The 24639-nt window shown below is 35.1% G+C and overlaps 1 protein-coding gene across 7 annotated transcripts in view; it reads left to right on the top strand.

Annotated features, from left to right (window-relative positions):
- Window positions 1–24639, top strand: part of RALGAPA1 (Ral GTPase activating protein catalytic subunit alpha 1) — a 128076-nt gene that overhangs the window by 87139 nt on the left and 16298 nt on the right. For all 7 annotated transcript variants that reach the window (XM_082762552.1, XM_082762548.1, XM_082762551.1 and 4 more), the window contains 2 exons: window positions 8121–8279; window positions 9510–9637. In XM_082762552.1, coding sequence (XP_082618678.1) covers window positions 8121–8279; window positions 9510–9637 — 287 coding nt within the window. The remainder of the gene's footprint in view (window positions 1–8120; window positions 8280–9509; window positions 9638–24639) is intronic.

The raw sequence follows: 24639 nt of genomic DNA, 5'->3' as shown, positions 1-24639 counted from the left end.
AATGATATTTTAGATTTGAGACTATGCCAATTAATAAATATATGATGAGTACTTTCTAAGGTGACTTTTTATTCACTGAAGAGTCACATGCTGTCTATTAACCTAATTTTTCCTCTTAAAAAGTTTAAAATATTAATAATTGGACAGTGTTTATATAAGGTGTTTTGTTTTAGAACAGGCACAAGTGTTCAACGGTGATAAGATCTCTTATAGCCACATTAAGAAAAGAATGGTTTTCTGTATTGGTATTTTTTCTTTAGAATTTAATAAATTCCACATTAGTGATAATAAGTTACGGCCTCCAACATGCGTCCTATTATAAATGAACAATTGGCTGTCATTAGACTGTCCCCTGTTCTAGGTACATACATCTTCAGATGTGCTAATCCATTCAGTAGACACGTTAATGAGCACTGGTTGAAGTGTAATATTGGAGGAACTGAAGCTGGTTGACCTCAGCATGAAGTTTAATACTTGTAATTAAATTAGACAGTAGACAGTTAGTAAAGAGAGAAATAGCCATGCCTCTGGCAAACTTCAATTATTAATGACTTTTTTGTTCTTTGTGTTCAACTTGAAGAAAAAATATTATTGTTGTTATTGTTATTATTATAGACTGACTATGAATTCTAACATCTTGCTGTCGCATCTCAGATTATTATTTTTTTAATTAAAAATATTTTTTCTTGTATGCCTATGGTGCTGGGCCCTTCCTGTTCTTTATTCTATGAAGTATAGCCAGAGTAATACTCAGGTTATTAAATGATTTATAAAATTGGTTTATTAGAAAATATAATTAATTTTTGAACAAGATTGTTGCTATTGTTCTAGTGTAGAATATAATATATATACATTGCTACAATATATACTGCTAAGTTGACTGGCTTCTGAATTTTTTAAACAGAAAATTGATTTTATAATTATGCTTTTTATAATTTATAAGCTTGTAATTAAGCTTACAGTCCTTGCATATAATGTTTGAATTAGAGCATTAAAAAGTGTTGACGGGGGAAAGATAATAATAATGAAAATTAATTATTTTTTCTTAAATAATTTGCATATGCTGTAGGCTTCAGCAGAACACGCAGGAAAGATCTCATGTCTGTTTCCAGGAGCACTCAGAATCTAAATAGAGCTGTTCTGCCAGAAAAGGTTCAGTGCTGCTCCATGCCTCCTGTGATTTCACTTGTGAAAGTGGTGTCAGCTGGACTTTTTTAACAACTCCAATTTGCCCCAGGCCTGTTTCTCTCCTCTTTCACCCACAATCTCACTTTTCAGTAATTAAGAATATTTGAGGTCTGTATGGATATGTCATGAGGGTACATATCAAAAGATTGGGATTGTATTTGTAGCCCACTGCTGATGGGTCATTTAACTTTAATCAAGCTACTTTATTCTGCATTGCTTTCTTGCCCGTTCTTCCTCTGCATGTGTTTTTTGTTCATTTATAGCCCAGTTTCCTAATGAACAAAGGCTTGTGAGTCTGCCTTTATGTCCTCCCCTAATTTATTTTTTTTAACCATTTCAATCAAATTTAGTAGAGACATATTGGAAATTTCTTGTATGTTCAATGAAGATGGGCTAAATAAAGGAGTAGGAGAGACTCCTTCCTACTCATCGGGTAAAGACTGTATGGGAAAACATTAGACATCAAGGATCCAGCACAAGAGAGAGATACTATGAGTGTCATCCCAAATTAGAGAAAATGATCATGTTTGCACCTTGGGTAAAAAAACAGCAAGTCAGGGCCATAGGAAAACAGGTTTAATTCTTTTACTGTTCGTAGAACTGCTTGTGCTGCTTAGTCTGTGAACAGATCAGAAAAAGACCTGTTTTTATGAGATGCACCATTTTATGAGGTGCTATCCAGCACAAGCTCACACCCAGTAGTGTGGACCTCAAAGTCATCTGAGTGCCATGTGTGTGCTAACACGTGTAATTGTTCTGAGTGCATGTACTGTTCATGACCTTCAGAGAAACTTGAGTTTTGAGTTTCTCTGGTTTTTCGTGTGCTTTCTTTCATTCAAAGAGAAAAACAAGCAAACTTGCAGTTGTTGGCTTAGTAATGCTGCTGTTTTTTATATTGTAGAAGTGCCTAGAGGTGCATGATAGGTTCATCTTATAAATGGAAATTAAATTAAATTAAAGCAAAACTTCTTCCTGCCGGTCCAGCCACTGCAAAATCAAGATTCTGCTGTTTCAGAGGCCAACCCAATTTTAAACTTATTTTCCATCAGTCTTAAAGAGCAGTAAATAAAACTTCTAAGTGTCTTGGATGCCTCTGAAGCATTTGTTACTGAAGACATGAACAAGAGCAAGAAAGGACATGATTACAGGAAGAACAAATAAAAAACTTCTGGATGTATAGAGGAACTTAACATTGAAAGTTAAGCATAACCAAAGAATGTATTTAATTTGTAAATACTATATTAAAGATTTAAGGTCGATAATATAACCCAGTTTCTTTTTCTCTAGAATTAAAAGTTAGAGTAAAAAGCATTAACAGTAGCCTGACAAGAACAACTTGCAAAGAAAATGTCAGAATTAAATGAAACTGTGAAAACTCAGTTCACAGAGTGAAAAAGCTCCTATCTGTCTCTACAGCTTATCACCAGTCTATCTGCTCCTTCCTTACACAGATAACTGAGTGGAGGTGTTGTACATGAGCTTATACACAAGACATGTAAATAAATAATAGTAATGTTATTAACAATTGGAGTACTAACTCATCTTGGACCTTGGGTGTATTACATCATTCTAGGTTATCTGTGAGGTTGTCCTAACCACCTAAAAGAATGATAACTCTCAGTATTAACAGCTAGCTTTTTCATTCTGGTATTAACATGTATTGGGAAATTGAAGATTTATAAATGTAAATTATTAGTACAATACTTCTTGAGTTATCATTAAGTACACATATTGCTTAAAAAAAAAAAAAAAAAAAAAAGTCATCAACACACCATAGGTACTGAATTAAAGTTTTGTGAAAAATTCAACCAGAGGGTACATACGCTGTAGACAGCAGTGCTGCCTACATTTAATGGGCAAAACTATCTGCAGTGAGCTAATACCTCAGATGTTTCTGCTACTTTTATTCTCTTTATCATGAACACTTTCATTTTTGAAGAAGAAACAAAGTTTGGGCTAGCTGTTATAAGAAAATATAATAGCCTTTTTTTCTCCCTCCTTTAGGTAAGCGAGTATTAGAAATTACAGTAATTTTGGCAAGAGTTCAAGGGTTAATGCAACAGATAAATAAAAGGAATTTTCTGTAAATTGAGCCCTGCATTATTTCACTTGTCTTGCCTTTCCAAACCTAACTCATTTAATTTTAAAAAGTAAATACTTAAATTCTTCCTGACAGTGTGCTTTGCTTTTACTATCGTTTATTACTTCAATTATGCTTGGTATCACTTAGAACAATCTGCCATTTGGAAATTTCAGTATAGCCTGCAGCTTAGTATTAAGTCTGGCTGCTATTGTAACATGTACAGCATATGACACTAATGTATCAAAATTAGATTTGATCATCCCTCCTGGTTATATTTATTTCACGTTTCTTTTGTATTCAGTTAACATAAATGTATTAGGAGAGCTGACACATGATGATGGCTATAGAGTAAGAATATTTTAAAGTATTTTGAGTTAAATTTGAAATTTCAGGTAACCTCACAGTCGGTCATTTTTATATATTTATTTTAATGGAGTAGAGTTTCAAAGCAAGCCTAAAAAAATCTGTTCATCTCTGACATCTCCTCAGGCTGTCTTCCCGTCAGCTCAGATTTAAAATTGGTAAAACAGGGCTCTTAATCTCTTTCTCATTGCCACCTTTCTGGATCACCATGGATAACGTGACCATTGTGCCTGTCACTTGTGCCCATAACTGGAAATCATCTTTAATTTGGTCCACTTTTCTGGATTCTTACATGCAGTCTCTGCTTAAGACTCTGTTCTTTTTTCTGCAACATTTCTTGCAATATAGCCTTTCCTTCTCCATACATGAAGCTAAAATTTATCCACTGTATCCTAAACTGTTGTATTGTTTGTTGAACCTTCCTTTCTCTGGGCTTGACTCTTCGATCCTTTAAGAACACTTGTCTTTTTACAGACTTTTTATATTTTTCCATCTCTATTCTGTGTATTACCTTATATTTTGATAACAAACTCTTGAGAACAGCTATACCTGCATTTATACAATATTTAGTATTTTATATATATTTTATATAAAGGTGTTTCAGCTATAGTGTATTACCAGTTACTTGAAGCATAACATTACTTCAGTGATTTTTATTATTTATATTATTGCTGTGCCTTAAGTCTCTAGTAAATACTTGCACTCTATTTTGCTTACTGTAATTTATACACGTACAAAGGTGTAAATTTAGGGAGACAAGGTCAGGAGATGAGTTTGAAGATAATAATGCTTTACAGAATTAGTGGTGAGCTTTGAATAACCAGTGGCATAGATTTCACTCTTGGTACCTGTATATGCTGTACACAGTACATCTGATTCTGTCAGGTAACACCGGGACCACAACTCCTTGGGAAACCATGTTGCCGTGTGTTCTTAGGACTCAATGCACAGAGATGGTTGTAACTCAGTATCTTTGTACCACTTGTGTCCAGGACACTGAGTTCTGGGATGCTTCCAATTCAGTGCAAAGACATAAAGAATCCAGATTAAAGTTGAAAGAGGTCAGCCTCTCACTCTTCTGTGGTGTAATAATTACAGTGAATGATGGATTCTCCTAATGTTTGCTGTGATTGCAGGAGAGCTTTGTAGTGGAACACTGCTCAATTTCAGAGTCCTTCAAAAGGGAACTGAAAAATGAAGAAGAAAAACTGAAATTCTTCTTTCTAAAAAGTTGATTCAAAAATCTAGCAGGCCTTGGAAAGCTTTTTGAAACAATTCCAGATATTGGATCTCTTCCATGAATCAAGTGTTTTGATCAGTCGAGTTACCAGCATTCAAACTTCCTTATAAGCGTTGCTTGCTGACCACGGTGAGGACATGAAAGAAGCAACAAGGAGCACTATGTTAGGATCAGAGCTTGTTCTGATCTACTCTAGAAAGACAAACAGAATGACTTCTCCAACATTTATTTCTTCTTCAAACATAAAGATAAAATCAGCAACTTGTACCAGATCTTGTATACTTGTCTATTCTCTTGTCAACCTTTTGTCTCCTATGATGGAAACAAGCCATTGATCATAGTTTCAATTTTGGGTACAATGCATCTTGTTACAAACCACCATATACAGTTTATACCATCAGCCACCTGCTTGCACCATCTGACTTTGACTCTCAGTGCATTGCCAAATGTCACAGAGATGCCATTCAACACTTTACTCAAACTGAGTCTTTGCCAAATCACTCTTGGTAGTAACTATGAGGTGAAGCACACCTGACAGGACTTGGAACTCAGTGGAATAATCCAATTCATTTTCCTTTTCTTCAAAAGAAGTTTGTGAGTTTAGCCTGGACTGTATCCTCACACCTCCATGGGCTATAAAGCAGATTTTGAAATGGAGAAAAAAAATCACTGATGGGGCTTCAGTATACTTGGCATCCAATAATACATGCCCCTTGTCAGTAGTTCCTGTAAAATAACTGTACAATGCACTTTTATCACGCTCCAAAATCTGTGCCAATCTGAGTTGAAAGTATACACCAGTAGTGATGCTCCATCTTAGAATCACAAAGGTTGGAAAAGACCTCCAAGATCATCTGATCTAACCATCACCCTACTACCAATGTCACCCACTAAACCAGGTCCCTAAGCTGCTGGTTAGCTGCAGATATCAGTAAGAGGTACACAGGGGCAACCTTTGATAAATGAAACTCAGAGATGCCAAGAAGGTGTACTATGTAAATTCTCTATACGTTTTGGATTTTAAGGCCATTTATTTGGCATGTAGACTGTCTCTGTCCCTTGTTTCAAATCTAATGGTGTGAGTTATGTTGTCTTTGAGTCCAAAGATGGTAAGTAAAGGAGAGCTAATTCTAGTAAATAGTTCAATATTGCTGTACTAGGAGCGGTACAGTGCAGTGATGGGTGTTCTGCTTTTTGGCGGCCAGTTCAATAGAGGTGCACCAGACAACCATGTCTCAATATAGGATCCTATATTGTACAATCTTTTCACATTCCACAAGATTTCATTCCTGAGCCTCTTACTTTCCCCTTTGATAAGGCGGTCTAATCCTTCCTGAGCTTTTCACTTGCTTCTAAATGTGGACCCATCAGTTCCACATGCCTTTCTGTCATTGTTAGATTTCAACAAATAGTTTGGCTGTCACTTCACCTGGGAAGGTAGAAGAAGCTTAGGCCCTCATAACAGTTCCACAGTTAGTTGTCTTTTCACAACATACATCACTGTTGACTGTCATCCAGAGTTTCTGCAGCTGCTGTTTGTGTTTCACATCAGTCATTCAGGTTGCTGCCTGGTTTTGTTCTAGTGTAGTCAAATAAAACTCAATATAGTGAATGTTGTTATAACCAGTTCTTCTCTGGGTCTGGGTTTACAGTTGGCACAAGAGCATCCCTAAGTGTTGTTCAAAATAACTCAGCCATCTACAAAAGAGGCAAGAATAGCTCACTTCAAAGGAACTGCAATCATTGTACATTAGATGTATGTACGGTCTGGTCCAAGCGACACAAATGACTTGTTGAGCATCACACAAGATGCAGGGCACTGATGCCATCTGTCCTTTGCCCAGTCCAACGCTGAAGAAAAACCTTTTCTTGCAGAAATGCTATGCAGGTTTTCAGGCTGATACAATTCAAAGTCAGCAGAGAAGAGCAGAGGCGGCTTTTTTTTTTCTTTTTTTTTTTTTTTTTCCCTTCTTTGTTTTGTTTTTGTAAAGGCTGCTGCTGACAACCAATATAAGCCTTCAGATAAGACGAAAGCAACATTCCAGGAGGTTTCATAATATAAACAAGCAGATACTTGCAATGAAATTTCTCTGATGACTGTGTATATGTTTTGCTTTTATTTAAAGTGCAGTTGTATTTTGAAAATGAATACAGAAAATTGTTGCCTTTTTATACAAAATAACTTCTTGTAAGTGCTCAGATTAGAATCTGCATGTTACCTGTTAACAGCAGTTCACAGTGCTGTCCTTTGAATAACATCAATGCAATTGTTTGACAAACTTGAGTTGGCTAAAGCTGTGCAAACAAACTGAAAACTGTGGGTGAGGAAAATTGTCAGCTCTATCTGGTGATGCACAAGGAGGAAAAAATGAGATTCCAGCTTGAATTTTCACAAATGGCCTTTAGTGGAAGGAAACTTAATCTTTAATAATCTGAATGTATTTGATCAGCATACATAAAGTCTCTCTCCATGATGTTAACAGTGTTTTTTTTTTCTTGGATGGCAATGTTTTACCTGAAAGAGCATTTGGGGGCTTTAGTGTGGATAATTCCAAAGCATTCAGTATGTTCTTCAGTCAGGTTATGTGACTACAGCTGAGGCTGCAGCACTGATTTTCAGTATCCCATTCAGCCATTCTGAGCAAGTTTTTTTAATTAATTTTTCAAGACCTGTTTTTGTTTACAGGTGGCTGGTTAGTTTTCCAAAGGTGTTACAGGTTTCTGTTTCATCTAGGGATGTGCCAAATGCAGTATCTCGTCTCCTTTAGAAGGCTTTTTGTTTGTGGTGGACAGTTTGGAATTTGGCTAGAATGATGAGGTTAAAAGACTCCTTAGATAGGTATCTTTTATGCATATGCTCATCCACATGCTTATAAAATTCATATAGAAATTAGTAGTTCACTGCCTGTGAATGAAGGCAATCTTGAAAGCATTTTAGCAAATCAGATTGAGTCATTCAGCATTCTTGAGATAATATCAACAAAATTTTAGCTTTTAGTAGTCTGTATTGACGTATCTGTTAAATAGTCATTGGCACTGATGTATAAAAATCTGTAGCAAAAACCAGTACTGCAAACTAATCCTGTGACCGAAAATGTAAGAGAACTATAGTGTAATATGTTTACTTTATTCATCCTTCTTTATTTCTTTTTAGTGGGTTTGTCCTATTGAAATATGAGCATTTAGTATAGCAGTATGGCTACAAGATATATTTAAACTGACAGGCTTTTATCTCTGATTTTTCAGCTAAGACATTTAGGAAACGATGAAGTACACATTGTCTGGTCAGAGCATACTCGGGATTATAGAAGAGGAATAATTCCAACAGAATTTGGTGATGTTCTTATAGTTATCTATCCCATGAAAAACCATATGTTCAGTATCCAGATCATGAAAAAGCCTGAGGTAAGAGTAGGGAGGTTTGTGTGTATTTCCTTCATATGTTTATAATGAACTGAATTCTGTTTTGAATGGGAGCGTTTGGTGTAATAAACTGATTTAAGGTGATCTGTCTTTAACATTGACAATTGCAGTGGAGTGGTAGGAGGAAAGGGAAGAAATCAGTGAGAACAGTGCATGGTAAAACAAGCAACTTGAAACTGCAAAGATCTGATCCTATCAAGTAAATCTGCTAACACTGTAAAATGCAAACAAAGCTGGAATATTCTGCATAATTATTTAAATTCTAAGATAAACTTTGAAATCTTCTTTGTCAAATTTGATATGTGACCGTGGGCATTGAATCATAGCCTGCTCCAGCTTTCTCCATCTATGACATATTCCCGTTTCTTCTTAAAGCCAGTTTTCACCTTCTCCTGGACTCCATGCAGGAATTTGGAGATTAATTCAGCAAAGCAGGGATCATTCAACTCTAAAGAATGTGAACACAGTCTTTCTAATGACTTTCATTAAATGTCTGTGCTAGCTCTGTTCTTAAAATAGTGGTTTAGGGTAGTGAACACTCACTGAGTAAAAATAGTCCTAAATGTTTGTACTACATAATTTCTGTTTCTGATGTCACTTGCCATGAATTTCTGTATTTCAAATTTTAAAACTCTTTCCAGAAGTACTAAAATTAATAAAAGAGATATAACAAATAGAGGTTCGCCTATCTCTCTCTGATGATAGGAATGAAATGATGCCCAGTACATGGTCCTGTTACTGCTGGATTACTTACATATTAATTAATAAGTATATTATTTTCCGTACTATGTAGGTACAATGAGTTGTATTATGGAAGGGCTTGCAGGTTAAAGAGGAAAAAGGAAGCTGCTCTTGCTTACTACTACCTACAATATTGTCATCTAGTCTTTAAACCTCATAAACATCATGGGCATGACTGTTCTTAGGATTTTGGCAGCAAGTGTTGAAAATAATCTTTGATGAGACATAGTATTAAAATGGTTGCTTAATTTTCTTCAAATACTATGTTATCTATTACCAAAGATATCAAGCTGTTATATGGCTGTATATTTCCCCAAGAGAAAAGGTCTGTCATAGAGCACAATAACTGGTCTGATTGTCTAGCAATGAGGAGAAAAAATTATATGTTTGAGTGCTCTATTGTTAATGTTGATTGCTAATTGTTATAGCTTAGATCTTGCTTTATGCTGGATTTCTTAATTTTTTATTCAGGTTCCATTTTTTGGTCCACTCTTTGATGGTGCTATTGTGAATGGAAAAATTCTTCCCATTATGGTTCGCGCAACAGCTATAAATGCAAGCCGTGCATTGAAATCATTAATCCCATTATACCAAAACTTGTATCCTTTCACTCATGTGGTTCCCAAGGCATATACATTCCCTTGCAGCTCTACAAATATGATTTTCGTGTTTTCTGTCATATTTTATTTTTGTCAGATTAATTTAGTGAAAATAGTTTCAATGTATTATGGTGTCATTGCCTTTAGGAAACTTAAACCCATAGGACACCATTCAGATAAAGACCATTTTTAATTAAGCAAAGAATAGATTCAGCACTAAGAAGTTGTTCTTCTAGTATTTTATAACATGGAATAAATTCTTACCACATTGTCTTAAGTAATTATTTTAATGACCATTTTGTGGGTAGACTTTCTAAAACATCCATGTCATGGAGTTACTAATCTTTCTTTTTCTTAAATATAAAGTATTTTTCCAGTATTAGTATGTCTTAGTTTTATTTTCCAGAAGACAACCTAGCATCCTAGAAGGATGCCAATACTGTTTTCCTTCAAATTAGTTACTTTTTTTTGTCCTATAAATGTTGTTGTTCAGCTCAGAATGCATTTTTTTTTTGTCAAAAAGAAGTTAGTGCCTTTGTAAACATGTCAGAAAACTATCTAATTTTTTTGTTGGAACTGAATTGTGGTATTTTGAAAGGGCTGCTCTCGAGAGAATACGAACCAGAAATTAAGAAACATAAGGTAAGTCAATCGCTTAGGTGTCTCCTTCTTAAGATCAAGTTCTATTCTGTTATGTACATGTTATTTAAATCAACAAGAACATACTGTTTCTTGGTTTCATAAATTCGAAGGTAAGTTTAAATTTTGATCCAAAAGAAATTCTGTACTTAATTTCCACCCAAGCTGTAGATATTTGTATTTGTTGTGTGATAGATTGCTACTAGAATACTCCATTCTTTTAAGGCTGACTGTTAATACTCATGTTTGTTCTCACTTTAAATATGATGAAGTGGATTTACAGATGAGTGATGGATGGTATTTGATGTGATCACATTAAATGACGTTGGTGCCATTTCTGTACATGACGTTGATTCATTGTATTTTTATGTTCAGAAAGGTCCGATCTTTTTGTCATTACTCAAGTGGCTTAATCAAAGTATTTAAAATGTATTATCATCATTATACCATGAAAAGTGATGGCTTATTGCATTATATTGATGTATAGTGATGAGCAATTGGAAAACAATTTACTTTGAAATAGCAAACTTTTAGTAGGAAAAAAACCACAAACTTGTGATTTGCTTCTTTATAGAATATGGAAGTTGTAATAAGTTCCTCAGTTAGAGCTTGCCAGTTCGATCTCTTGGAATTGGGCAGGTCCTAAGAGCTGTTTATTGTATATTCATTTAAAGTTCAGTTCTCTAAACTGTACTTTCTCTATGCATCAATTCCCTCCACATCATTGATGAAATAATGTTGTTTACATTAAAATGTTGATATGTCTCCATCATAATAACTACAAAAAGCATTACGTATATTTAATATTTGATAGTATTGGTTGGTAGGTTTTATGTCATCACTTGGTAAGCTTATGAAACATCAGTTGATTGAGCATTGATTTTGAAGGCTCTATTAAGTAGCCAGTGAAATTCTTTTTCCACCTGACTTAGAGTATCTTATGCTCATTGCTTTGTATAGTACTTCAGAAACTAAAATGGGGGCATGAGGACTTCTTTAAAAGCTGTTTGCTTGGAGAGAGAGTAGTAAAAACGTCTAATTTCCCTGGCCTGAGTTAGGCTATGGTGGGGTCAATTGCATCAGTAGGGAAAAGAAAAATAAAATAAAATACATTCCAAAGCTTGGCCAAGTTCTCTGTGTTTAAAAAAAAAAAAAAAAAAAAAAAAAAAACTCTCAATTAAAAAGTCATGTCCTTGCTCTTGGTGTTCAACCCATCATCAGATTTGAGGTTGAGAAAGAATGTCCCTTAGATAAGAACAGCAAAGACTGGTAGGAGTTTGTTGTAACATGGACATAGTCTAAAAATATTTGAAGAATATTTGAAAATTGAATCCAGTTAATGTTGCTGCAGTAGAAAGAAATTGAAGATGTTGAGGATTGTCTTTAGTGTCTCCCACTCTTTTCCTCTGGCATATTTTAGCTGTGACAAAAGCCTTTCTCTACTAGCTTTTAAGTTTGTTGTGGAATGAAGGAGGCAGGGACAGAAGTATTTTATGGTCTGTGGTTAAATAGCATTTCTGGAGACCTCTCTAGACTTAATGTGTATTGTGGAAGACAGGACTTTTTGAGCAAATAAGGAGAGGGCACAGAGTAATGAAAACAATACCTCTGAAGACAAGAAACAGAAAAAAAGGAACAGAAAAGCTGTTTTTCAGAAGGTGCACCAAAAGCAGCAATTCTTCAGAAAACTGAAGCTGATAATCAAGGCCTCCCACATGTCCAGGACCATAATTGAGGAAGACTTCTCAACTGATCTGCTTGAAATTAGTTTTTATTTATCTATTGAGTATATTTTAATACATTTGAGCAGTGATCATTTTTTAGGAACTTTGATGATGGTTAAGTGGAAATATAGTTTAATGTGGATCTTGAGGAAATAGGAGAAAACAGGAATACTGAAGACTTCTGTTGAATACATAAAGAACAAATTTCAAGCCATACTCTTCTGCATTTGCTCTCCTTTTACTAATGTAGTAGACCAACAAAATAGGTAATTAGAAAGCCAGTATCAGATGGCTCTGTGCCTGCAAGGCACAGCATTTCACGGTGCTGTGGAATACTTGGTGGACATTTTTTCAGTCTGCATGGGAGTTGATGATATGCAGGTCTGTGCTTTTGTATATTTGAGGAATATTTACAGTGTTGTGTTGCAGGTCTTTGTGGTTAAAATGGGTCATGGTAAACTCTTGATTAAACTAGGTGTGTGCTGATTTGAAAGCATATGGCAACATGAAGAAAGTGGCACTGAGTTTGGCCCTCTTCTTTCCAAGGAGAGGGTTTATCCATCCTGAGTTAGTGCTTTTTCTAAATGCAGACCTGACTGAAAAAATCAGCTGTCATTTGTAATCAGCAGGGATATTCAGTCCTCTTCATGTAACCTGATTGCAACTTTTTCGTTATTGAGCTAGCCTGTTAATCATGATGTGGCAATGAGTAGTACATGTGAATAGTATAATAATGGTTGCATGGATACAGGAAATTCTGCTCATCTCCCTTTTATAATCTGCTTCGACTTTGAGAATGTATTGTATGGTCTGAAGTATCTTTCTGAGGTTGAAATACTCTGTCATTCACCTCCCTCTTTCTGATGTTATTTTGACACTCCTGATAGCAAACTTGGATAGCAAAACACTGAAGATTTGATTTTGTTAATGATTGTTAAAACTTTCATCTGCTTTGTTTGCATTCTTTGCTTGGAATACTAAAATAATGTTTCAGTATTGTAGTATTTTAAGATTAAAAATGTACCGTATTTATCAGCAGACATCAGGTATCAGCAGGTATCATGCTTTTATTTGATGCTTGCCGTTTTCATTGCTGTAGCTTCTTGAAGAGAAAATAGCCATTTTAGATGGCATTACTATGTTGACTTGTGGAATTTGCTTTAGTTTCCCCTTGAAGGATTCTGGAGCTCCTCACTGTCAGTTGTCTTGCTTTCATGTAACAGTACCCCTTCACCAATAGGCGGCATATATGCATGCAGTAGCAGATGACACTCAAAATACTATTGTTGTCTCACTACCAAAGCAGCAGTACCCCCTTCTCTACCTCATATATGTGTTACTTGTCATTCCATTTGCCTTTGTACACATGTATCTCCTGAACACAGTTCAGCTGCATGTATGCTAGGAAAGCTAGTAAGACTCGCAGCAGAGTCTAGCAAGACTGCAGGTGTAATAATGGTACTGAATGGTGAGAACAATTGTTTTCACTATGATGTAGAATAAGCAGGCTGCTATTTAGAGGGTCATTGAATATTTTTTATTTACTGAATTGTATGGAAAGTCCTGGTAGGAATGGCTTTACTAATGGCTTCAATATCTGAGCAAGCGCTTTGTTACATTCTGAATTCAGAAACTACTGTGTCTAGGAAATCGATCAAAATGAAGTATTTTGAGCAATAGAAAGAATGGTTTCATACAGAAGTTTACTTGAACTTCCTGAATAAACGACAGGTGTTAGTCAGATGCCAAAAGGTACACAAAGATAACACTCCTTACTTGGTATAGTAGGCTTGTCCAATGATCCAAGTTGTTAAAATTATTTATAGTATGCAACAAGCCAAGAAAAAAAAAACTAAAACCTTGTGAGAGTATATTGTGAAACACTACTGTATTACTTTCTAGATATTTGCACAATTTTTGGAGCATTATCAATTATTGCAAATTCTTTGCACTTCAAATTGTCCGCGCTTTAGACACCATAATACTTTATTTCTTATCTAATATTCCCCCCCAAAAAAAAAGGATGCTACCTGATAGGTAGCTGCACACAGAGCAAGGAATCCTACTTAGCATCCTACTTAGCATCACTTGAATGAGCATGTGTAAGAAAAAAATGAATGCAATCTTACTGCACCAGTGATAAATGTGTTTAAAATGGGAAAGGCATAAGAGGTGCTTAAGGAGCATTCCTTCTCTTTCCTAAATATATATCAATTCATTTTTCAGAATACCACTTAATCAATTTTGGTATTGGTGAAAGAAATAACACACGCTGTTATAATTGCTCTCCTAATATGTTCATTCTTACAATTATTTTGAAATGCCACGTGCCAAGACTCTCAGCAAAGTTCACTGTATTTCTGGCAATACAGTTTTGATATATGACATTTAATAAGCTTTTAAAATACCTGTTATTGCTTCTTCTGTCATCATAGGTGAAAAGAAATAGATAATAAATATAATGCTTGATATACTTTTTAGATATTACTCTATATGCTTTACAACAAATAATTGAAAATTTCAAGATTTCAGTGAATATTTATCCCATCCTGAGTCATACCATTTTAGCCTTACCTGTTGTGAGCTCAAGTAAGAGTCACAGATGAATTCATCATACGACCCCTGCTGTTCCTTCCATGAGGAAATAGAGTTATTTCTAAAATCTACTTTACTGTTTAGTGATGGAAATTATTTTCCAAATTCAAGCAGGAATCACAAGGTAGAGAATATGATGTTCAGTCTTTCCTAATCCTAGTTCTGCTGACAACTCTTTTAATAATTCATAATGTAGTTACTTATATGCCTGCTTACAATAGTAAAAAAAAAAAAAAAAAAAAAAAAAAAAAAAAAAAAAAGTGAAGATTTCCCTGGCATTTATAAGTATCAGATTGTTTTAATAGACTGTTCATCTGTTTCAATTTCAAGGAATAGTGTAACAGTTTCTCTCACTATTGTTAAGACCTAAATATAAGAGAAAGGTTCTGCCTCTATATAGATGCATACATACATGTGTGTGTGTGACTAGTTATAGATATGTAATGACAGTAATAGCTTTTTATATCACCTTTATGGATTTTTCTTCCTTGAACTAATACATCTAGTTAATGTATTTTTTCCTTTGATGTCACAAGCATATTTGGACAATAAGGGACTGTTGTAAGAAAAATTCCAGAGGAAATACCAGGAGGATTTGGTTTCTTGTAAACCATGGATAGCTAAAGTACTCAGAATGGCAAACCACTAATGAAAAAAGCAAAATGAACAGTACTTAAATAACCGCTGCATTTATGAATATTCATAATCAAGATTAGCACTTCAATATGTTATACTGAAAATTGCTGCACTTCGAAATATCTTACATAAAGGAATTGTATACATGATGGCAATGGAACGTAATAGAACCATATCAAGTAACTTCTGTATGGATAATAAAATCACACTGAAATTTGCCCCATTAAAATAAAAGGCCAAATGAAAAAGCAGTGAAGATTCCAAAGCATAAATTGTGCTATTTATGTTCGTTAAGTATAGTTTGAATCCTGTCTTAGGGACATCTCACCTAACTATATATCTAATGTTGCTCAGTAAATGAGGCAAGTATTGATTGGCATATGCTGCTTAAATCGATCACCTTGACAGCCAGAATTACAGTAATCTGTCAGTATTAATGACTGTCTTTCAAGCTTTGATACCTCTCCTTTGCTTGTCTCGTCTTGCCTCACTTCTGTTTGAAGTGCATTTTCTTGCAACCTCTGGTTTTGTCAGGGTAGGTACTTTTGTAGTGTTTTTTTGTCCCCTGAGTCCAATTTATTGGCTTGATCATGCAATTAGAGTTAAAATGCAACACCAGGGAGCAAAAGTAGGCAGTGTTCTGAGTAACAATTGGACCTCAGGGGTAGTGCAAGCCTGTTCTCAGCCATCATTTATTAGTTACCTGTTGAAAGAACAGGATTGTTTTGCAATGAATAATTCCAAAGCATCACTTTAAATGCCTTTGATTTTAGCCACTAGAGACAAATGATTGAACCAACATTTGTGATAGGTTTTTAAACTCTCACCTTAGTGTTTGTCATATAGACACTTCAAATAACTGCTTGGAGAAATACTTGCAGATGTGTGTTATACAAAGCTGCTGCTTTTCCTGCATTTTCATGTAGACATATACATCATTTGAGTTGCTTTTCTTTGTTGTTGTTTTTCTTTTGTTTTGAATAATGTGTTTTTAATACTAGGAGGAACTTGAAATGGAAAGCTTGAGAGCACTGCTTCTGTGTTATAGTGTTATATATTTTCATGTATATAGTCCATGAGGTTTTTTGGCGAAACGTACACGCAATGCTTTTCTTTAACAGCAGTTCTGGATTTGTATCTCTTCAGGTAAACATATTTTCTTCAGTAATTTCCCTGCTTCTAATCCCACAGAACCTGCCTTCTCTACCCCAACAGCTCTTCTGTCTCTCGCTCTTTGTATGGTCTGTCTGCAGATCTTAGCTAGGATGTTAGGAGCACCTCTTAAAGAGGTATAGTGTAAACACTTGGATTTAAGGGTAATAATGTTGTCATTACCAGATATGATAATTTGGTTTTGAATTACAGTACAGTTTTATTTATTAGTTATTCTTCCCTAATGAAATGCATGAGACTCTCCTGAAAGTGGTAAAAAAGCAAAACATCAAATCAGGCAAAACTGTTTCACCCTAGTAATAAAATTTTCTTCTAATAATTACACTTATAAAGGCCTTAGTGTTCTGTGCATAGAATCATACAGTGGCTTGGGTTGGAAGGGACCTTAAAGTACATTTAGTTCCAACCCCCCTGCCATAGACAGGGATGCCACATGTGTTGGTGTAGATGGTTTGGGATGGGGCTCAAATCTTTTTGTATTGTTCAGAAAAAAAATAGTCATTCTTCTACATCTACGTTCTTTCATTTATTGACTTTACCCTTCTGAAGGGAAGTCTACTGATTTCTGTATAAAATCTGGGTAGGCTTATTCAGGTGGCATTATGATTTAGAATAAAAGAATGTCAGTGGGCTACTGTGAAAAGCAGTGAAGTGCTTTATCAGCCTACTAGAACTTCTGAATTGGGATCTGTCAGCACAGATTGCTTGAGGGAGGGAAGTTCCTCTTTGTTACCGCATCTTTTGAAGGTAGGAAATTTTTGGTATGTTGTAAGTTGAACATTAGTAGAGCAATCACTCTTTCATCAAAAAAATGTGCTTTAAAGGTCTGTATATCCCTCTTTGAAACAAAAATGTGCAGAGGAAAGAAGGCTGAGAGTCCTTAAACTGGAATGAAAACTATAAACCAGTTCAATCATATGCAGAGTGATTGCTCTGTACATAACACAAAATGACAGGTTTTTTGTTAATACCTACTTAGCCTTATTAATTAATTAAACATTTTGGATGACAAAAGCCCATTGTTAAAATGTTAAGACTCTTGCCCCTGTAAGGTGTTAAAATTCATACATACAGATTTCTTTGATAATTCTCAGAAGTCTGTAAATAAAGAGGAAGATTAAACAATTTTTCCTGTCATTTCTAGGATTTAGAGTAAGGTGGTTTTTGTTGTTGTTGTTGTTTTAATTATTTAAGCCCTGTCTTTATGCTGCAAAAGAGAGCGTTGTTTGGTGATTTAATTGTTTTCTGGTCATAAACTCCTAATAACAGATAAATGACTTGCAAATAACTTGGAAGTTTTGTATGCTAAACACTAAAAGCTGTATTTATAAGAAGAGTTAAGTATATAACATTGATATGTATTGATTGTGTTACATAAATTAGTGGGAAATGTGGGATATTATTTGCAACAAGCAAAACTGACAAACACTAGTGTTTGTGAGATGAGAGAGATGCTTTCAGATGATAATGACAAACTGTTTCTGCATCATTCTACATATGGTAATCAAGACTACTTTCCAGTACCAACAGAAGAATTAAAAATGATACAAACAAAAAAAAAAGAGAGAGAGAGAGAATAGAAACAAGCCTATTGGTTGTCTTTGTTCTCCTACAAGTCTCCTACAAATCTGTATTTCAGTTATTGAACAAAGGGGTTTTATATAATACCTGTGAATATGCAAATATATCTAGCTGGAATATGTAACAATATTCAGTTAAAAATTATAGCCAAAAAAGAGAGTATGCATATAATTAATTTTGTATGTGCCACATATTTAGTAGAAAAACTGAATAACATAAAGCAAGGATTAAAAGTTAGTATTACAGTAATTGAAATTACCATATGGTGGTCTGAGAAACATGAGTCCTAATCATAGCCTGGCCAATCAAATTAATCACGAAATACTTTCTGGACAAGACATTAGAAAAAAAATAGTTTAATTGCTGATTAACTGCACCTGAATAGATCTGTGGGTCATAGATATATCTGTTTCCTTCTGAATGCTTCTCTTCCCAAACATAGAAGAATGCAGGCTATTAGAAAATCTTTTAATTTCTGCTTGCCAAACCATAGTTACCATCCATCTGTTCTTGCCAATTGTGGAAAAAGGTCAGTTTTCAGCAAAGCCATGCATTTCACAGAAGGTATGTGAAGTGAAATTTCACAGGGGACACGATGGATCCTGATTCTTAGTGATAAACCTTTGGGGCCAGCCGGGTTGGCATATGGTTCAGCATGATATGAAGGCTTGGGTTCCCTGGCTTCACTTCTTTGGCGTGGAACTGATAAAACCTGGCTCTTAAGTATTGTTTCAGTGGACACCAATCATGGGCAGCAGGAACTGCCCATTTAACTCTCTGTGGGAAGGAAGCCCAGACCCTGTTCACAATAGTACCATTGTAGTGCTGCAAACTGCTCTCAACAGCTTGACAGCACTAGGGAGGAGGGAGAAAAGGGGCTGCTTTACTAATTGCTCTTCAAAATAAAGGAAGAGGGGAGCAACTGGAAATATTTGTTTTCATCATTTGAATAAAAGATGCCTGTCTTCTAGTTCCGAAAATTATGGAAGACTTTGGTGCCATCCAAAGAGACTTATAATTAGCTTATCTTGTATCTGTACTCTAGCAACCCAGGGTAAAGATTAAAAAAAATAATAATAAAAAAAATCTCTTCAAGTATAAAAGGAAAGGTAGTTTAAAGTTCATTTAAATGCAGATTGGAATTAACAACAAAATTTCTCATATGAGAAGTTATCTTTGTTACTATGTAGTGTGGGACTGTAAATTGATTTGTCTATGTATGTATTCTTTACTGGATTATATTTAATATTAATATAATTTTATATCTGTAATTTTGAAGTTTCTGGTGAAGTCTTTATGAAGGGCATTTTCTTAACTGTTTCTCTCCTCAGTAAGTACATCTATATCATCAGAGATAGTATTTAAGATAGAAATTTAAACTTCTGCAGCATTCAAGACAATACTAGAAGCAAAGAGCCAGTTTTGCTTCCCTATTTTTACACACATCAACCTTCATTTCTTGATTTTAAACTGATACAATGCTGAGTATCAGAGTGGGGATAAGCCCCTCTCCCCGAACCTGGCATTTTTGTGAGGCAGCACTTCCCTCTGCCCTATACTGTTCTACATTATTTGTGGGCTGAAGTGATGATTGAAATGGCTGAACACCTGTCATTGGCACGTTTGGTGCAGCATCCTTAATAAACTTCAGCCCTTCGGCCGGTTTATCTTTGCCTCTCCTGCTGCTTGCCTGCAATACCACTGCCATGTTGGAGGTTTGGGAGCTGCTCTGGCTGCCTCAGGGAACCCAGTTCCAAGGAAGTCATGAGGCAGGGGTAGCTGTAATGGTCTGCAAAATAATTAACACAACACACCTTAGAGTTTCATTGATTCCTGTCTGGGCGACATTAGTAAGACAAATCCTCCCTGGAAGGTGGAGTGGAAATACTGCCTGCATAAGGGCTGCAGCGCTGTTCTGTTGCTGTTTTGCTTTCACCTCTCTAGCCTGTTACTAAAACATAGGCGAGTGGGATATTTGTAAATGCTGTCATTAGTCTTCTGGCAGCACCACCAGTAAATTTAATGAGTAATCTGTTACGGTCTTGAGGTATTCTTCCTTCCTTTACTGTTAGTCATTTGACCTTACTGTCTTTCACGTTAAATGTGGTTCAGGCTTCGTAAAATAAGTGCACAACAAATGGTAGAGAGCCTGAGACTTTCTTCTATATGTTTGTGTTAATCTGCTCCTGCTATATTTCAAACAGATAATTCATTGAATGCCCATTCTTCCTCTTACCGCAGAGTAGATTATATTTAAGTCAAGATTAATGGATAGATTCTGATGTTAAAACCCAGTCTCTGAGCCTGTCATTCCCTAGAGGCATATAGTGCATTAGTTTAAGCCAATATGCTGCTTATCATAGATACTATGACACTGTCTTGAATGAGTTTACTGTACTTTGTTACTGCTTACTCTGGTAATAAAATCACTATATTGTGTTCTTGATAATTACAATATTAAATAGAAACTTAATTTGATTACTGCACATTTAGATACAGATAGGTCTTAAGTAATTGCCCACTGTAAAATTTCTGATACTCATTTTTTCTCTCATGAGGTGTGTTCTGTCAGTGTCTAAGCTTACTACTTAGTTCAGTCACGTTAGCTGAAAAAGTGATGAAAGAAAGATCCACAACGAGACTTTCTGGGTATTAGGCAATATCTTTTACCTTTAGTTTTCTCACTTGAACATTGTTGTTTACTAAATGCTTCTGTAGGATGCTTTCATTTGCCTAAGGCCTTAAAATAAAATAAATTCCAGGTTATACAGAGTAGAAGAATTCAGTAAATACTGTTAATTCAGAATTTTTCCCCTTAGCTTTAAAATGGCTAGAAATCTGAACATCAGTGGTGTCATTTTTGTTGCATAAGCAAATGATGAGAATTAGAATCCATTCCATTTATTAAGTGTAATCTCATAATATTTTGCTATGGTAGTCTTAAAATTATAACTTTTTTTTTTCTATAGCTGTTTTTTATATGCTTCAGGAGAATATTTATCCTAAAGATTTCTGTTAAGCCCATTGCACTTGCACTTTAATTCTACATATCTTTGTAAGTGCCTTTTCTAAAGACGCTTGGTGCAAAGTGGTTACATTTTTCGTTTCATAATTGAGTGTTTTAAGTGGTTAAGCATAGTCCAAATTTTATCCAATTCCAGCTTGTGTTAATGGTGCTACGCTCACACTGCCTTAGCACCTGTTATGGATTTTGAGTCATCTGGCAGCCCGTGGGACTTAGATAAAGAAGTACCAGGTGTCCTGCCTGTCTCTTAATTGAGACGCAATGTAAACAATATAGACTTGGCAATATGGTTATAGGAATGGATTAAAGCCCAGCTTTGTCTGCTCTGATGAATCACAGCTTTTTCTTCACAGAAGATGTTATAAACCACTAAAGAATTTAGTTAGCTGTAAGGTCTGATGGAACAACATAAAAATAAATGATATACCAAGGACGTTCCTAGAAGGACAGTACTGGGCTTTCCAATGAAAATTTAAGCATCAATTATCATTTCTTGCAATAATTTACCAATTTTGAAAGTGTTTACACTGTAAAAATGCAGGTTCTCATATAAATTCAGATAAAGTCAATGCTTTTCGATGTGCAATGTGGCAGTAAACTAGACAGAAGGCAGTATTATTGACTCAGAAGCACTTAGTGGCTGCAACTTTATCTAGCCTATACTTGCCTTGCAAAATTTTTAGTCATTTAACTATAGGGTAGATACACTAGAATTAATCTCCTTTAGCTGTAAGATTAGTACTCATTAAGAAAAAAAAGCCTCGAAATGGCAAAAATGTGTTGTTATAATTTCCTCAAAACTTTAATTTATTAAAAACATATTGAACTTTTTAATAGTGTAAAAAATAACTACTACTTTTTGTTATGTTCATTTAAGGAATTATGCAAGTATATGCATTGAAAACAAATTTCAAAATCTGGAATGATGGGATTAATTTGTATGGATATATCTATTGCGTATTTCCTTATTTTTCATCACGAAGAAATTATACCTTAGAAATTGCCTCAGAAAGCCCTTTGGCAGTTACATTTTTTTCTGAAAGAGTTTCATTACGGGTGCTAGATATTGTACTGTGCTTAAATTCTATAGTCTGTTACTTGCTTTTAATAGTAATTTTGATTTTTGTAATGAGACACCTATGCTACCTAGTAGATTGTTGTATATAATTCACCTTCACCTGTGTGAAGCAGGTGTCAATTGCAATTTTTTTCCTGCTTTAACCTAAATAACTTGCATCAGATATGGGAATCATAAACTGAATTCTACTTTATGAATCATCAGTGTTGAGGATAAACTCGTATATGTAGAAGCTGCTGTAATTTACAGCATATCTGTGTAAACAGTTGCACAGAGCAAAATACTTACATGTAATTTTCAATATTGGCAGTATTTAAGGAATAGAAAAGAGTCCATGCCGACTTTGAGAGTTCTAGTTGACTTGAGTTAACAGAAGTTGTAGCTGGAAAAAAGAATCTCTTTATTTGTATACTGTGCAAACTAGATGTGGAAATCACTGAAATGCAATAAGTAGGGAACACCATGATGCCACTTCTACAGAGTCAATTTTCAGAATAAAACAGAACTTTAACTATTCCTCTCAGTGTTGCCGGTTGATACTGATCACCCACCTACATCCAAAACGCAGCTAGTTGCAGGGCTTCCAACACTGGATCAATAGCAGCCCAACTTACATCCTTAATTCTAAGAGCAAACAAAGAGTACAAATAGCTGTGACTCAGTATGAGTTCAGCTGGTTCGAGAACCACTGCACAATCTCTTCTTTCAAAGTGAGATTTCCCAGAAAAAAAATTCAATTTCTATGATGTCTGGGTTTTGTCCTGTCTTCCTTTAAAAGTCAAATTTTGCTATGGCTAAGTTGTTTCTTTCATCTCTAAAACCTTGGTCCTAACCTGTACTTGCTGTCTTTTTCTGAAGGCAATCCTCTTTTCACATTTTGGTGTCAGGAATTGTAATTTACTAGGAAGAATGTGCCCAATAAAATAGACATTTTCTTCGTTCTAAGTACCTCAAAATTGTAGCAATTTCAAATTGTAGCAATTAATTCTGTGGGTTTTGCACACCCTTTCAGGCCAGGGAGCAAGAAACTTAAAAATTCTACCAACATCTGCCATTTATTGTGCCTTGCTATTTCTATTTTTCCTTTGGTCTTTAATACCCTGGGAGCATTTTTTGACTGTTGACAATACTACAGGTTTTTTCCTTGCAAAGAAGAAGTGAGCTTCCAAATCTGATGAGGGGGCAAATGTAAACAAAAGGGTGCCATCTTATGTAGCTTTTGTTAAAATATTGTTGATCTCTTTCATATAAATAGTGTACATGCAATCGAAAAGAAAAAAAAAAAAAAAGAAAAAAAAAAAAACAGGTGTCCATTGACCCTACAAGCAAGTAACTCTGGGTGGAGAGTTTTCATTTTCCAGTTAAGGATGGAAGCAGTACTTTGGCTTCTGCTTGTCTAAATTATTTTCCAAATGCCTGGCTGACAAAGTCATACTCTCCGCAATCATATCAATATATATTGACTTCTTAGATGATTTTGCTAACAGTTGGAACTGCCAGAGATGCTGCTGTACATGTATTTCTGACAATAGTTTGTAATTTAACCTGAAAAGGTCCGTCTTCCTATTTAGAAATGCATTCTCTGGCTTTTTTCAAAGAGCTATTTCTAAGCAATCATCAAAAAAAATCTCTTTTTCCTAGCATTGGAATCAAAGACTCTCAGATGCTACATACCATCAGTATTGTGATCACATATGCCAATATGCAGTTACATTGTGAACCTACACAGGTGTGCACATACATATAAGCAGCACAAGTGATTTATGACAAAAACTTTCATGAAGGTATTTGATATTTTGATTTTTGTTCAGTTTGTGTAAATGATACAGACAGTGATGTAAAAAGAAAAAAAAAAAGCCAACATTTTTACTCTATTTCATGGGTCTTTGGAAATGACAGTCAACATTTATGTTAAAATTCAGAATTATTTAAAAAAAAAAAAAAAAAAAAACACCACTTGTGCTTTCAGTCTACTTTACCAGCCCATCAGTGAGAGTCTAGAAGTGGCTGTAGCACCTTTGGGCCTGCGGTTTGGAACTTCATAGTTGTAGGGTATTTCCTGAACTATAGTGACCTTGATGCATTTTAAATCATCCAGAAATGATCTTGTAGTCATCTATTAAACTGGAAGCTGTGGCATGACTTTTTATTGTTTTATCTGAAATGGTAAATACTTTCTTCAGACTGCTGGGAAATTACAGATTTTCTGCCATTGGTGACTTTAGGTACTTCACAAATGCAGTTGTTTCAAATTCTTTGGAACAACTGACGTACTCACCTTTTAAAGAGATTTTTCAAGCATTATAAATCCTTCCATAACTATTTAAACATATTAATAAACTGTGCCTTCAGCCCTTTTTAATTTTTCTGTCTTTGAATATGTTCCCCAGCATAATCTTTCCCCCCAGATACAGCTTAGGAAATCCATTGTGATAAAACATTTTCTGTATTTTTTTTCACAGTCTCGAGAGTATTTCAGCATATAACTACTGACCAAGTCAGTCTAACCCAAGTTCCTACTGAATGCCCTTTGAGGTGCCTGAGCCTAAAA

This window comes from Aythya marila (genome assembly GCF_965140915.1).
Source record: "Aythya marila genome assembly, chromosome: 5".
Classification (NCBI taxonomy): Eukaryota; Metazoa; Chordata; class Aves; order Anseriformes; family Anatidae; genus Aythya; species Aythya marila.
This window is presented reverse-complemented; position numbering and strand designations above follow the sequence as displayed.